At 42.4% G+C, this 15,018-nt stretch overlaps 1 protein-coding gene across 2 annotated transcripts in view; it reads right to left on the reverse strand.

Annotated features, from left to right (window-relative positions):
- The window catches only part of LOC147302389 (rho GTPase-activating protein 6-like), a 136,499-nt gene extending 122,874 nt beyond the window's left edge, over positions 1-13,625 (reverse strand). For both annotated transcript variants that reach the window (XM_086283212.1, XM_086283213.1), the window contains exon 1: positions 12,239-13,625. In XM_086283212.1, coding sequence (XP_086139338.1) covers positions 12,239-12,706 — 468 coding nt within the window. In that variant the 5' untranslated portion in view covers positions 12,707-13,625. The remainder of the gene's footprint in view (positions 1-12,238) is intronic.
- Between the last annotated feature and the right edge of the window lie 1,393 nt (positions 13,626-15,018).

Below are 15,018 nucleotides of genomic sequence, written 5' to 3' on the forward strand. Positions count from 1 at the left end.
CGAATGGGAACCATGAAGAGGCCGCTAGAAAAGCTGCAACCACCAAGTAGCTGCAGAGGGTCAGGCAAGTCCTGAGGAGTCAGCTGAATGGTAAGAACAAGATCCAGGCCATCAACACGTACGCCCTGCCCGTGATCAGGTACCCTGCTGGGGTAATAGGCTGGCCAAAGGAGGAGATAGAAGCCACTGACATAAAGACAAGAAAGCTCCTTACCATGCATGGAGGGTTTCACCCCAAATCCAGCACCCTGAGGCTGTACGCTAAGCGGAAGGAAGGGGGCCGGGGACTGGTGAGTGTCAGCACCACAGTCCAGGATGAGACAACGAACATCCAAGAATACATTGGGAAGATGGCCCCAACTGACCGAGTGCTCAGTGAATACCTCAGGCAGCAGAAACCCAAGAAAGAGGAGGGAGACGAGGAACCATCATGGAAGGACAGGCCCCTGCACGGTATGTACCACCGGCAGATAGAGGAGGTGGCTGATATCCAGAAATCCTACCAGTGGCTGGACAAAGCTGGACTGAAAGACAGCACAGAAGCACTAATCATGGCAGCACAAGAACAAGCTCTGAGCACAAGATCCATAGAGGCTGGGGTCTATCACACCAGGCAAGACCCCAGGTGCAGGCTGTGTAAAGATGCCCCAGAGACAATCCAGCACATAACAGCAGGGTGCAAGATGCTAGCAGGCAAGGCATACATGGAACGCCATAACCAAGTGGCCGGCATAGTGTACAGGAACATCTGTGCCGAGTATAACCTGGAAGTCCCGAGGTCAAAATGGGAGATGCCCCCAAGGGTGGTGGAGAATGACCGAGCTAAGATCCTGTGGGACTTCCAGATACAGACGGACAAAATGGTGGTGGCTAACCAACCGGACATAGTGGTGGTAGACAAACAGAAGAAGACGGCCGTAGTGATCGATGTAGCGGTTCCGAATGACAGCAATATCAGGAAGAAGGAACACGAGAAGCTGGAGAAATACCAAGGGCTCAGAGAAGAGCTCGAGAGGATGTGGAGGGTGAAGGTAATGGTGGTCCCCGTGGTAATCGGAGCACTAGGTGCGGTGACTCCCAAGCTAGGCGAGTGGCTCCAGCAGATCCCGGGAACAACATCGGAGATCTCTGTCCAGAAGAGCGCAGTCCTGGGAACAGCTAAGATACTGCGCAGGACCCTCAAGCTCCCAGGCCTCTGGTAGAGGACCCGAGCTTGAAGGATAAACCGCCCGCAGGGGCGTGCTGGGTGTTTTTTATATATATATATATATATATATACATATACATATATATATATATATATATATATTATTAATATTTCTTTGTGTGTGTTTATGAACAGCGATTTTGCCATCTTACTACATAGTGATTTCATAAAGATAAAAAGAATAACATGACAAAACAACTTATATGTGTGTGTTTTCATACAGATTATGGTAGCAGCACCACACCAACAGTATAATGGCAGCTAAACAGCTGACAGTATTATACTTTAGAGCTTACATTTCATACACCACAACTGTCATATTTTATATAATGAATGCTGTTTAGCATGTACACAGTAAAATAATGGGTACTTGCATATAAGTGTGAAGTTCTTTGTGTCTAATCCTGACCTTATGATTGATCATGCAGTTGTTAATCATAATGTAGCAAATGTATTTTATTCTGAATCATGATATTCAGCTAAAATGGGCTCCATGTGGGTCGAATACCCCAAGCACTGGTGAAGTAATCATTTTAGGAACATGGATAGCCTGTTCTCTTAGTCTTGGAGTGCTGACGGCAAAGGTATGATTGCCTTCAGTTCTCAGTCTAGAGTGTCCTGCACAAGAATTTCAGGGATGCAACCCAAAAGTAATTTGAACAGTTTGCATCATTAAGGTAAAAGAAAAAACACTTGTCTTGTCCTTTACTTAAAGCTTTGGAGCAAAAGCCCCGAAGAGTTATTGTTGTTATAAACACTACAGCGTGGAACCCATTTGGTAGAAAAGAACAAGAACTGCTGCCTCCTGGCTCGGAGCCATGACCCGTGTCAACTCCCCACCTTGTATGGTTCACAGCGTAAGCAATGGCAAACATGTGCAGCAGTTTAAATGCTTCAGAAAACATGCAACACAAAGGCTTTTTAATTAGATATTTCACATACCTTGTGGGCGATTCTATCACAGTACATCACAGTAATGTAAAAAGGGAAATTTTACCAAGTAGCCAGCAAAATGTTGGGATCCTAATAACAGTTGTATTTCATCTTTAACATTATTAACATTACATATTGTGTCCTTTAAAGGAAACATTTTCACTCTTCCTCTACCTTTTGCTTCACAATACTTTAATAGGTGACTATTAATTGAAGTATAGCTCTCATTGTTGTCGAGTTGATATTTCTGTATCTGCCTAAACACCTTTTCATATTGTATTTTACAGCTGTGAAAAGTCAATTTTCACAGCACTCTATGCAGTCCTGCAATAAACTAACTGCACCCAATAACAGAATGATGCAGAAATCCATTTCTGTATGACTTTATCAGTCTCTCACACCATTGTGGAGGAATTTTGGCCCACCCTTCTTTACAATGCCCAAGTTCATTAAGGTTTGTGGGTATTTGCTCTCTTAAAGTCCTGCCACAGCATTTCGATTTAGTTAAGGCCTGGACTGGGCCATCGCAACACCTTGATTCTTTTCTTTCCCGGCCATTCTGTTGTAGATTTTTAAGTAAAGGTTAAGCTGTTGTACTGATGGCCTCACATTTGACTCTAGAATACTTTGGTATACAGAGGACTACATGGACAACTGAATGATTGCAAGTTTTGTGGTTGTGTTGCTACAAAACAAACTCATAGTACCCTTCTACCACTGTGCTTGGCGTAAGGTGTTTGCACTGATATGCTGTATTTTGTTATCACTTTTGTCTCACCTGTCCAAAGGACATAAATTCAGAAGCCTGGTGGTTTGTTCAGATGCCACTTTGCAAACTAAATCATACTGCAGCGCTCTTCTTACAGAATAAAAGGCTTTCTCCTGGTACCTGTCCATGCTAAGTAGGCTTGTAGGGTCTGAGACTGACCTCTTTTTAAACTTTTCTCTTTTGTATTTTGCTGATCATTGCTCAGTCTGACCTTGGGGTGAATTTCCTGGGGCACTCCTAGGAAAATCGTGGCCTTGTGTTAACATACACTTGAATGTCCCAGACCAGAAAAATGCCAAAACTTGTGCTTCCATAGAGGTGCGCAGACTCGTAGATGATCAGTAAATCAAGTGCATTTGATTAGCAGCAGCTGGCTACTACTTACCCTCTTAATTTCAACTGAAGCATTAAGGTTGTACTCAGTTTTCAACGGGACTGAACAGTTTCCTATTAAATCTTCTTTTTCACAAGACTGTATATCAGGAATGGCTTAAGAGATACAAAACAATTCCCACAGACATATATATATATATATATATTAGGGGTGCAACGATATTCGTATCGATATTGAACCGTTCGATACAGTGCTTTCGGTTCGGTACGCATATGTATCAAACAATACAACATTTGTAATTTATTTTATCAACTTTCCTTCTGACGATGCTGTCTGTGTGGAGCGCTCAGTGAATCTGCGTTCGACTACTCCGCCTAGGCTGCACTGTCGAGCGCAGATCCACTGAGCGCTCCACACAGACAGCATAGTCAGAAGGAAGAGCGCAGGGCAAGCTAGCAAGACAGAAGTTAAGCTCTCCTTGCAACATGGACCTCCCCCACCCTCATTCAGATCTGGCGTTTGGAATTATTTTGGTTTTCATGTGACGTATGACCCTGAAGGTAAGCAAGTCATGGACTAAAGTAAAACAGTATGTTGGATGTGCCACGCAATGCTCAATTACATGGGTGGGAGCTAGTGTGTTAGCGCAGTTAGCTCGTTAACGTGTTGGCCGTCTAGCCCCATGCACGGGGCGATCAGGGGTAGCTCGTTAACGGAGATTTGCCGTGTTGTGGCGTTAAGGTCATTTTAACGAGGTTAACCTGAAAGCACTAGTGGGAACACAACAAATATGACTGCACATTTACACCGACATCATCCTAGTGCAAAGACAAAAACAACAAGCATGCTACTAACTTTACCCGAGTCATTTAGACAGCCGTTAGCATATAATTCTCCTTATGGGGACCTGATATGTTTAATATGCTGCTGAGAATATAGCCCAGAAGAAGCGGATAGTATAGCTTTTATTTTGGAAAGAGCCATTTCTCTGTAATAAACTCTCTTTTCCAAAGATGAGTGATTCCTCAATCAGATACAGGGCTCGCAAAATCGGTAGCCCGACGTCCCGGAGCTAGCGATTTTTCCAGTTGGGCTACCAAAATCTATCTCTGCCCTGCCCGTCCGGCTAGTGTAGGAAGGAAAAATATATGTCAATGCTTTTGCATTCTTTCGGAAATGTAGCTGGGTAATTATGTCATTGGCATCGGTGAGCCACTGTCAATATGTGACATTGAAATCGCGTTTGAATTTGCGCTTGTTTTTTTGCTTTCACTTTGCAATCGCGTGAACTGTGTATAGAGAGCGACAGTACTGATTGGTGAGTGATGATAATTTGTGCACCAATTCCTCTGACATTGTCTTATTAATCGTTAGCTTACTATGCAAACATGACAAGTGAAATCTCCCGCAGCAAGCTTAAACATGTGAGAGGTTGATCGCGCAGAGAATCGCTGAGCTTATGTGAGTCCGTGTGTAAAAGCATTTCAGTTCTGCTGAGCCAAATAAGACAGGTCAGGGTGAAGAAGTGACAGCCAAAGAAAAGCTTACCACAAAACGGAAAAGTTATGACAAATCAGACTATAAGGCAAAAAGAAAGTGCAGCTTTATGGTTTCATGGACAAAATAATTTCTGTGGCTGCAATATGATGAGCTAAATAACCAGGGCTGCACATAAGTGGTCCGCAGGTGCGCATTCGCTGTCAAAAGAAAAAACACGCACAAGGGTTAGGGTTAAATTTAAAAACTGTACTTTTGAGTTAAAATATATATTTATAATTTTAATAAATGACAAATTAAAAAGGCATGAACATTTTATTTTATATATAGATATAGATATATATATATATCTTAGGGGTGCAACGATACACAAAATTCATGGTTCGGTTTGGTTTGATATTTTGGTGTCACGGTTCAATATTTTTTCGATACAAAAAAAAATGTTCATGCCTTTTTAATTTGTCATTTATTAAAATTATAAATATATATTTTAACTCAAAAGTACAGTTTTTAAATTTAATGTTGCTGAAACAACAAAGTAATAAAAAAATAAATCTATCTGATGGAGAAATCACTCATCTTTGGAAAACAGAGTTTATTACAGAGAAATGGCTCTTTCCAAAATAAAAGCTATACTATACGCTTCTTCTGGGCTATATTCTCAGCAGCATATTAAACATATCAGGTCCCCATAAGGAGAATCATGTGCTAACAGCTGTCTAAATGACTCGGGTAAAGTTTGTAGCATGTGTGCTTGTTATTTTTGTCTGCTTCCATTTGTCTTTGCACTAGGATGATGTCAGAGTAAATGTGCAGTCATATTCGTTGTGTTCCCACTAGTGCTGTCAGCGTTAATCTAGTTAAAATGACGTTAACGCCGCAACACCTCAAATCTCTGTTAATGAGCTACCGCGGATTGCCCCGTGTGTGGGGCTGGACGACGTCAACACGTTAACGAGCTAACTGCGCTAACACACTAGTTCCCACCCATGTAATTGAGCATTGCGTGGCACATCCAACATACTGTTTTACTTTAGTCCATGACTCGCTTACGTTCAGGGTCATACGTCACATGAAAAACAAAATAGTTCCAAACGCCAGATCTGAATGAGGGTGGGGGAGGTTCAATTTGCCATGTTGCAAGGAGAGCTTAACTTCTGTCTCGCTAGCTTGCCCTGCGCTCAGTGAATCTGCGTTCGACTACTCCGCCTAGGCTGCACTGTCGAGCGCAGATCCACTGAGTGCTCAACAAAGACAGCATCATCAGAAGAAAAGTTGATAAAATAAATTAAAAATGTTGTATTGTGATTATCATTATCATTTTGCTTCTAGTTTAGAACTACCAGTTCTCGCTATCTGTATCTTCTACCTTACCAAGCATGCTAGCTAGAGTTAATTGATCATTTAGCACTCTAAATGAAAAGAAATGTCCAAAAAGCAAGGGGTCAAATTTTAGTGATTAGTGACACGATTACCGGTTATCTGTGTCAGTGTTTAAAATGCAGCTTACCAAGGATGCATACTGAGCATGCCTTAGCTGATAACTCCAGCTGCTTGTCTAAATGTAGTCTTCTGGTTCCAAAAAGACAAGATGGTGACAGCCAAAAAGCTACAGTGCATATGTCAGATTTAAGTCCATAAAGTACTGAGAGAGTTCACTGGGGCTATGTACATCTTTTATATACAATCTGTGATATAAACTTAATGTATGAATTTGTTAGGGTCACTTTCAGAGGATGGGGACAAATGACCTATATGTTTATCCAGGTTACATAGGCAACTTGGATATGAGCCCACGTAAATTAAAACCTACAGTTCCAAGGTCTCATCTTCCAGGGCCTTTAAATGTCATGGGTACAGTATTTAATGGCAACATCCTGCTGAGACACTTTATTCCACACCAATGTGTGCCACCCTAAATGACCAGCAAAGAAAACGAGACAAATTGACTTATTCTAAGAAGACAAACAAATGACTGGTTCTCGTTGTGTTATTCTACTTATTCGGTGAGCGCTCAGCACCCTGACATAGTTTGATGATGTTGCATAAACACATGGGCCTTTCGAGAATTTTAAGAATGGTAACAACTAGATGCAAGCAGCAGTAATTTTTCCAGAAGATAATCAAGAGATAAAATACAATGATAGACTAATAAACACTAATACAGAGCCATTTCCTAACTTCGCATTCCTTTGGGGGAGATCATAAGGCATGCCAACTTTGTTTTTTACCTTGCATATCTGAGAGCTTATATAAAACTTTCATGCCTCAGATTTTGTTAAAATTCATAAGCACAAGCGGAAGTAGAATATTCAAATGGGAATTCTCCTTATCTGAAGTTCTCATGCCAAGGGATTCAGTAATGCTGTAAGGAAACAAAAACACAAAAACTGTGGTTACTTTTGTGCAAATGTAAGCAACCACAATTGTGTATCGTCACTTTTGGAAGCTAATAACACGTGAGACATTACAGCAAAAATCACCTTTTATTGTCTCTTTATTTAGATTAGTCTGCCCCTCCCCACCCCACGTTCCTTCACTTTGCCTCTAACACTGCTATTACTTAGGAGCTCAGTGTGTAATTGTGCATGTAACATTTTGATTACAGTTACGAATGTTAATCACCAAAAAGGCAAAGCTTTTACCTCAAAGACCCAGCGCTAACTTTCTCAAAGTCATCTGTTATCAATCATTTAGTAACATTTCTTTTCATACTAAGTCTCCTCTGTAAAGCATTTGAGTAAGTGGTTCTAAAAATAGGATCTACAATGTCAACAATCTGGAGCCCCATAAACAAGCAAGATTAAATTAGCCGACTGCTGTTTCCTCTCCGAGCCTTTGCGCGTGTGCGTCTCTGTGCGCGTACCTGGAAATACAGCGGCGCACGTGTAGGTTCAGCGTATGCTTCAAATGCTAAACTTTCAAATACCAATGTCTGAATGTGCCTATAAAAACCTACATTGTTTTTATACTCGTGCTATTTTGCAAGAACATGTGTTGATACGGTGTCCAATTTTGGAGCCCGTAACTCCACGAGAAGGACCACATCCAGTCACTGACACCCCCCACCTCCCCCCGCTCCCCCACCCCCCTCTCCTACTGTAATAACACAGAGGGTACTGCCTGATGAATTTTTCTTTTTCTTTTTGCATCTCTTTTTGCTCTTTCAGCATCAACAACCTGGCCGTGGAAAAATTTAGCTGTTAAGCAATCGTGGCCAATATAACTGTCAGGCTTTGCTTCACTCCGTCTATGTTTCACCCTTTCATTCTTCCTCTCTGTCCATATCTCCCTCCTTAAAAAGGCATAGCATGAGACCATTCTGCACAGGTTGCCCTGTTCACATGCATACACACTCAGTAGTACACGTGCAAATGATCTCTATCTGGGCAAATGTCTGAACTTTGACTAGATAGCGATGCATGAACTGGCACCTGCATTTACATCACTGATATTGCAGTGCTGGTCTACCTTTATCTTTAAACATTTATTATGTTATTAATACATACAATAAAACAACACAAATATGCCCTCGTTAGATACAGGAGCTATTACTTCGTTATAAATAGTTGAGCTAAACCATCAGAGGTAATGCGATAATATTAATGCAGTGCATTTGCATCAGCAGCAACCTCGCAGTTCTTCTCGTAGACTGTACACGAAAGATCAATGTAACCATCTGGATGTCACCAGTTGTTCTGTAAAGTCTCATTATGAAGGCTTAATTTGACTATTCTGGCCATCTCTATCTTCTTTTTTAAAACAGACATCACAACAGAGGGGTACATCGACAACATAGGTCCACCCTAAAAAGAACACCCCTCTTTATTGTGTATTTAACTCTAAATACAATAATATTTTACAAAACTAACAAGAGAGCTTTCTCCTGATGATGTCATAGTGATGTCATTTCAAGGTTATCTGATTTATCAGTTAAATATTAAAAAGAAAATTGAGCGTCTAAATTGCGTCATTCAAAATCAGGATTCAGTGTGTTATGAACTTATCTGAGGCATACGAAAGACGAAAGGTCAGGGTTATCTCAGCCTACTATTTCTTATTTTTATTACTGAAGGTATATTTTCATTTTGAACTTACGTGTGACAAAGAAGATTTTCATGGGAATCTATGCAGTCCTGAGAATAACCAAATAAACATTTTACCATATGCCCTTTTAGTATCATTCACATCGTTATGGAGGAATTTTGATCCACTCTTTTTTTACAGTATTGCTTCATTTTATTGAGGTGTGCAGATGTTTGTTTATGCACAGCACTCTTAATGTCCTGCCACACCATTTGAATAAGGTTGAAGCTGACTGGTGCACACTTCAACCTTAAAAGGTGATTCTTTTCTCTTTAAGCCATACTATTGTAGATTTACTGCTGTGCTTGGAATCATTTTTCTGCTGCATGACCCAATTCCATCCAAGTTTTAGCAACCAGACAGATGGCCTGACATTAAACTCTACAATACTTTGGTATACAGACGGGTTCAAGGTTGACTCAATGACTGTAAGATGGCCAGGTCCCATGGCTGGAAACAAAGCCCAAATCATCACGCCTCCACCACTGTGCTTGACAATTGTTATGATGAGTTTTGTAAAAACCAAACACAGTATGTCAGTGCAAACATGGTGCTGTGTGTTATGGCCAAACATCTCCACTGTGGTCTTGTATGTCCATGGACATTGATCCAGAAGACTTTGAAAAATTAATCTGTGCTGCCATGTTCTTTTAAGAGAGTAGAGGCTTTCTCCTGGCAACCCGTCAAGACAAGCCATGTTCAGTCTTTTTAAATGTTTATCTTTTTAAAACTGCAATTTTTTAAGTGAAACAAGTTGTAAGTGCTTTTTAAAAAACATCCAGAGGAATTGAGATTGACAGGTTGATGACTCATTCTTTTGCTATTTCTCTGAATTGGAAGTTCCTCTGGTGATTGGGTATTTAGAAACCATGTGTTATTGATTTCATTAAGCTGTGATGATTACACTTGTCATGATTTGAAATGAAATCATGCGAATTTCATAGTTTGGCTCTCCTCAGTATTAATCCTAAGTATACAGGTTTCTCACATGACATCATGCGCACATTGTTCAAACGCTGTCTGATGACCCCTTGGCAACCACCGGTCACTAAGCCGAAATATTGGTGAGTGGTTATTGGCTGTTGCTAGGCTCCAAAGAGGGTGCTGCACCAAAATCCTTCTTGCAATCCTTGCCTGTAGTTTGCACTGAAGTTGCTCGGTGCTGCAGCCAACATTCTTCAAAAGCCACAACTTTTATTTTGAAGGCAAGCAGTCTCCGTGTCCGGTTTGTGTCACACTTCTCACAGCCTGACTAGCACTCGGAGAGTAGTTGTCAAGTGTTCGCAGACCAGTTGGCATCTTCTGTGCAAACTACAGGCCACTGTGGCAATCTGCTACCAACCAAGGCAATCTGAAGTTGTTTTCCACATTTTTCCCTTGTGGTTGCCAGATGGTTGCCCAATGGCTTCTAACTCTTTGTGACTAGGCCCTTATCCACGTGCCCCATAAGTTAACATGTTCAACACCCCCGGTCATGTCAACCTTGGAAAGAAATTAACTAATTGCATCTTAACTAATGTTAAAAGCAAAATTCTTTCGATTCCCACTATTAAATACATGCTTACACTTCATTTCAGAGTTTTACTTTACACCCATAGGTGTTTGACACATCCCAGTAGACCAGTAACACTTTCTTGGCTCCGTAATTTTACAAACACTCCGAGGTGCAATAACTTCGGTCCAGATTGCACTAATGACTCCATACCAATGGCCTCATGTTGGCCCCAATCGGGGGGTGGAAACTGCAACTTAAACAGGCTTACAGTGATGGGAAACGCCACTCTCTGAGAACCTCAAGACATCTCGCAGAAGAAGAGAGGGAGGAAAATGCGAGTATGGACGCCTGCATGTGTGCGTGCGAGTGTGAGAAAGAAAGAAGAGGCGTGCTGCAAGAAAGTAAAACAGAGAGCGGCGCTGGAGCCGTTCCTTTTAATGGGAAATGATGGGGGAGCTGTTTGATGGCTGCGTGCTTTTGACCCTGTGACTGCTTGCAGTCGTGAGAACCAAGTCCCCGGCCATGTGTCCTTAAGCCCCTCATATCAACACACACACACACATACCGCCACATATACACACACACTTCCAATCAAATACAAGAAAAATATGCAGAAAAGGAGACTAAGTATTTAAAGAAGCAGGAAAATTATACCTTTCCAGACAGAGTACAGGTGGACTCGTGTCAACTATGCACCCCCCCCCCCCCCCCCCCCCCCCCCACACACACACACACACACACTTAAAAGAAGTCCCCCAAGGATGTTTTGGTAAGGATTTCATCTACTGCCTGCCCCATATTCACACTCAGTTTGACATCTATATGAAGACAAAAGCCAAAGCAGCCCAATGATGACAACAGTAGGAGGGAAAAATCTATCGACACTTCATTGCACCTTTTGTTGGAGTGATTTAATCCTCAAAGTGCTGTAAGATTTTCTTTTGCTTTCCCAGGATAAGGTGTGACTCCCACAAAGACTGAAAACACAGTAATGACCATGCAGCCAAGGGAGAAACAAAAATCCAGGTGGGGGAGGTGGACCAGAGCTATCCCTTCCCCCTGAGTTAATTACCCATGTGCCCTTGGGCCAGACTAGGAAAAAAAAGCACTTTCCAGGCTGAAATGGGCTGACTGCTTTGGTACTGTAGGGCTTTCAGTTGCAGATGTCAAACATTCCCTGTCTTTTAAAACCCATAAATCTTTTAGGTAAAGCTCCAACATCTCGCTACCTCAGGTCATGGTCGAATTTCAGATAGCATTGTGCAATTTTGGTATCGATCTGATATCAAGCAAATGCAGGGCCAGGACTGCTGATACCAATACTTTAACCTTATAAAAGCACATTCTGAATGAGTAATCAGTTGCTGTGATATTTACTTTTCACAATAATTACATAATGAAATTAGAAAACACACATCTTTTAGCTTTTCATCTTTTTTAAACTGGGTTTTTGGAAACCTTGAATTTACATTGTCTGTCTCTAAAGCACTTTGGGTCAATTTCTGTTGTTTAAATGTGCTACAGGCTACAAATAAAATATACAGTCAACACAAGAGGTTCAGATATTTTTGATAGAGCGTGTTTGAGGTATATTTTTTCATTTACGAAGTTAATATGAATATTTTCTTTTTAAATTATGCATTTAACACAAGTCAGCAGGCTACACACTAAACTTAAGAGGCTAGAAACAAAGTATCGATCCTATCACCCCCCCCGAAGCACACAGACGCTCAAGAATGCACTTCAAGGAAAGCGATGGGGTTGGAGGGCACATAACTCTCACAAATATGTATCATATGCATTCATGTAAGAAAACTAATTAGCGAGCTGAACGATAAGAGTGGGATTTCGTTTTAATCTGTTCCTTTTGGCCACCAAAAGAAAAAAAAACCCTGTCACCCTGGGAAGGGAGTTTACCTCTGACTTCCACACGACGTAAGAGTGAGAGCTGGAAGGCTGCACTTTCTTCTGTAGCCACCTCCGCGGGGAAAACAGCGTGCCGGTGCTCCCTGAGGGAGCGGCACCAGCTCCCCTCACCATAAACGGTAAATCCCCGGCGGTATTCCTTTTGGCACGCTTAACCACGTCATAGTCAAAGTGGAAGTTGGAGGACGGGGAAACATCCAGAGGTATGGAAGGAGAGGAGATGGAAGGGGTTATAGGTTCCTTCAGGGTCGGGATCTTGGTGCGTAAAGCCGGCTTCACAGCCAAGCGCTCGGCGGACGCACCTGTGTCTGCGGCCGCTCCATCGCTCCCGGTGCCGCAGTGTCTGATGATGGCGGGGTCCAGGCTCCGGGTCTGGCGTAGCCTGCGTTTGGTTATGGCTTTGGAGGCAGGGGACGAGCAGGAAAAGACGCTGTTTAGAAGTCCTTGAGCGGCTGACATTGTGTTCAGAACTCACATTAGCGCACTTCGGAGAAGCTTCCCCGCGAACTTAAAAGTTCAGCGCTGCCCCATTAAAAGAGCCGGGCGGTGATGCATCTGAGTGGAGACACCGTGGACAAAGTCTTCTTTTCCTCCTCCGTGCTCCTCTGCTTATTCCTGTGCTGGAGCTGGAGCGAGAATCCTAGAAAGGTGGGGTGGGGGAGAGTGCGCTTAGGGGTGGGGTTCAGAAAATGTAAGACGAATGCCTCCTCGGTTGTTTTTATTTTTTGCTTAATAGTCAATTGAATGTTTGGTGATGGTTTAATAAATACATTGGGCTTGGCTGGTTTTCTCCACAAGATAACCAGCTGGTTAGCACTGTTCCTCCTCTACCAAAGTCCACCCTGTTACGCCCCTAGTCCAGGCGTGTAGAGACGCACATAAGGTTGGAGGAGAGAGAGACAAATACCCGCCCTGGTTCCCAAGCCAAACATCCAAAACCAGTTGTGAGTAAAAAAGGTGATTTTTTTGAAGATAATGAAGCATAGCTCCAGGGTGAACTCAGGCCAAAATAATAAACAAAACCAACTAAGTCCCACCAGAAAACTAACTCAACCCTAAGAAAGAAACAGAACAAACAAATGACAATACTAACCCTCGCTCCCTAACCCGGAAAACAGGAGAAAACTGTTCCAAAGAAAAAGGCGGCTCACCCCTTCCACTTCAGCCTAAGAGTGCCTATAAGCGGCTCTCACAGATCACGCTCACACAAATACACACAGCCGTAACACACCCAGAAAAATATCATTTTAAGGTCAGTCTTAGTTAAGTTACATCACTTTTTTTTTTAATAAAATAAAATAAGGGTAAGATGACTTTCTGTAATTATAAAGCCCATTTCCATAAGAGGTAATTAAGACAAGGACAGACAATCAGCAGCCAGGAAGGAGGTCATGCATAGAGGTAGATGTGATTTAGCTGGGGATGAGTATTAATCCCAGCTTCCTATTAATCCACCTTGCTGTCTGGGAATAATAGACCTATCAGCAAAAGGCTGCTGCGCGCTATTATTAGCCAAACAATAAGTAAGCCAGGATTAATAGACCCATTCCTTTCTTTATACACCTGTGCATGAGACATTTGTTTACACAGATGCCCAAAAAGGGGGGAGTTAAGCTGGCTGTGTGTGCACAAGGAGTGCGTGTGTGTGTGTGTGTGTGTGTGTGTGTGTGTGTGTGTGTGTGTGTGTGTGTGTGTGTAATAGAGAGAGAGAGAAAGCAGAAGCATGTGTGGCCCCGTGTGTGTGAAAGTATGGGAAAAATGAAAAGAGACAGCGGGAGTCTGGGGAGGAGGGTGTCTCCCGGCTGATAAAGGAGCTTATGAAGCTGCACAGCATGACACACAGATACACATATGCGCACACACAGATACCCACAGAACAGCGTGACATGACACTGATAACAGCTGAGATAGATTTGACCCTTCTAAAAACAGTCTGAGGGGGGGAAGAATGGGACGCGGGCTGAACAAAAACACTCCAGTCCCAATTAGAAGAAGACAGTTCATGAATCTGTTTCATGATTAGAGATTTTTTCTTCACCTTTCTCGACAATCTTTCATTCAGTCCACTACAAAGTTGGTGGGTACACTCCCAGGGATGCTGGTAAGCACACTGAATAGTCTGATGTCATTCAGATTACAGTCATTCTCACATATTGGTTAAAAGCGTTCTCTGTCACTACCGTTCCAGTACACCGACTGCTGCCTGCTCCACTCTGTGTGTAGGGGGAGGGGCACATGGCACCTTTGTGAGGACAGATAGCCATAATACTGCATTCCCGAGTCTCTCATCCCTAGGTTTAACCACTAACCCCAATCACTAAGCACAATCATAAACATTTAATTCAATCTATTTATACAGCACCAAATCACAACAGCAGTCATCTCAAGTGGATCACCTATGAGTAAGGAAGGATAATCTCCCTTTTAAGAGGAAGAAACCTCCACTGCGACCAGCTGGGGATGGAGGAAGACAGGACAAAAGACACATTGTGGAAGAGAAGACGAGTTATTATTAATAACCATATGCTCTGTCAAAAAGAAAAGTTTAAGCTGAATCTTAAAAGTAGAGAGGGTGTCCGTTTTTTAACTCCAAATTGGGAGCTGGACCCACCTGGAAGCTGAAGGCTCTGCCTCCCATTCTACTTTTAAATATCCTAGGAACCACAAGTAAGCCTGTAGTCTGAGCAAGAAGCGGTCTGTTGGAGTGATATGGTACTGTAGGGTCTTTAAGATAAGATGGACCCTGATTATTCATGTGAGGAGAAGGATTT

This window comes from Aulonocara sp. 'chitande type north' Nkhata Bay, linkage group LG23, assembly GCF_057382095.1.
Source record: "Aulonocara sp. 'chitande type north' Nkhata Bay isolate Kocher_YH1m ecotype deep benthic linkage group LG23, A_spYH_male_GT1.1, whole genome shotgun sequence".
NCBI classification, from domain to species: domain Eukaryota; kingdom Metazoa; phylum Chordata; class Actinopteri; order Cichliformes; family Cichlidae; genus Aulonocara; species Aulonocara sp. 'chitande type north' Nkhata Bay.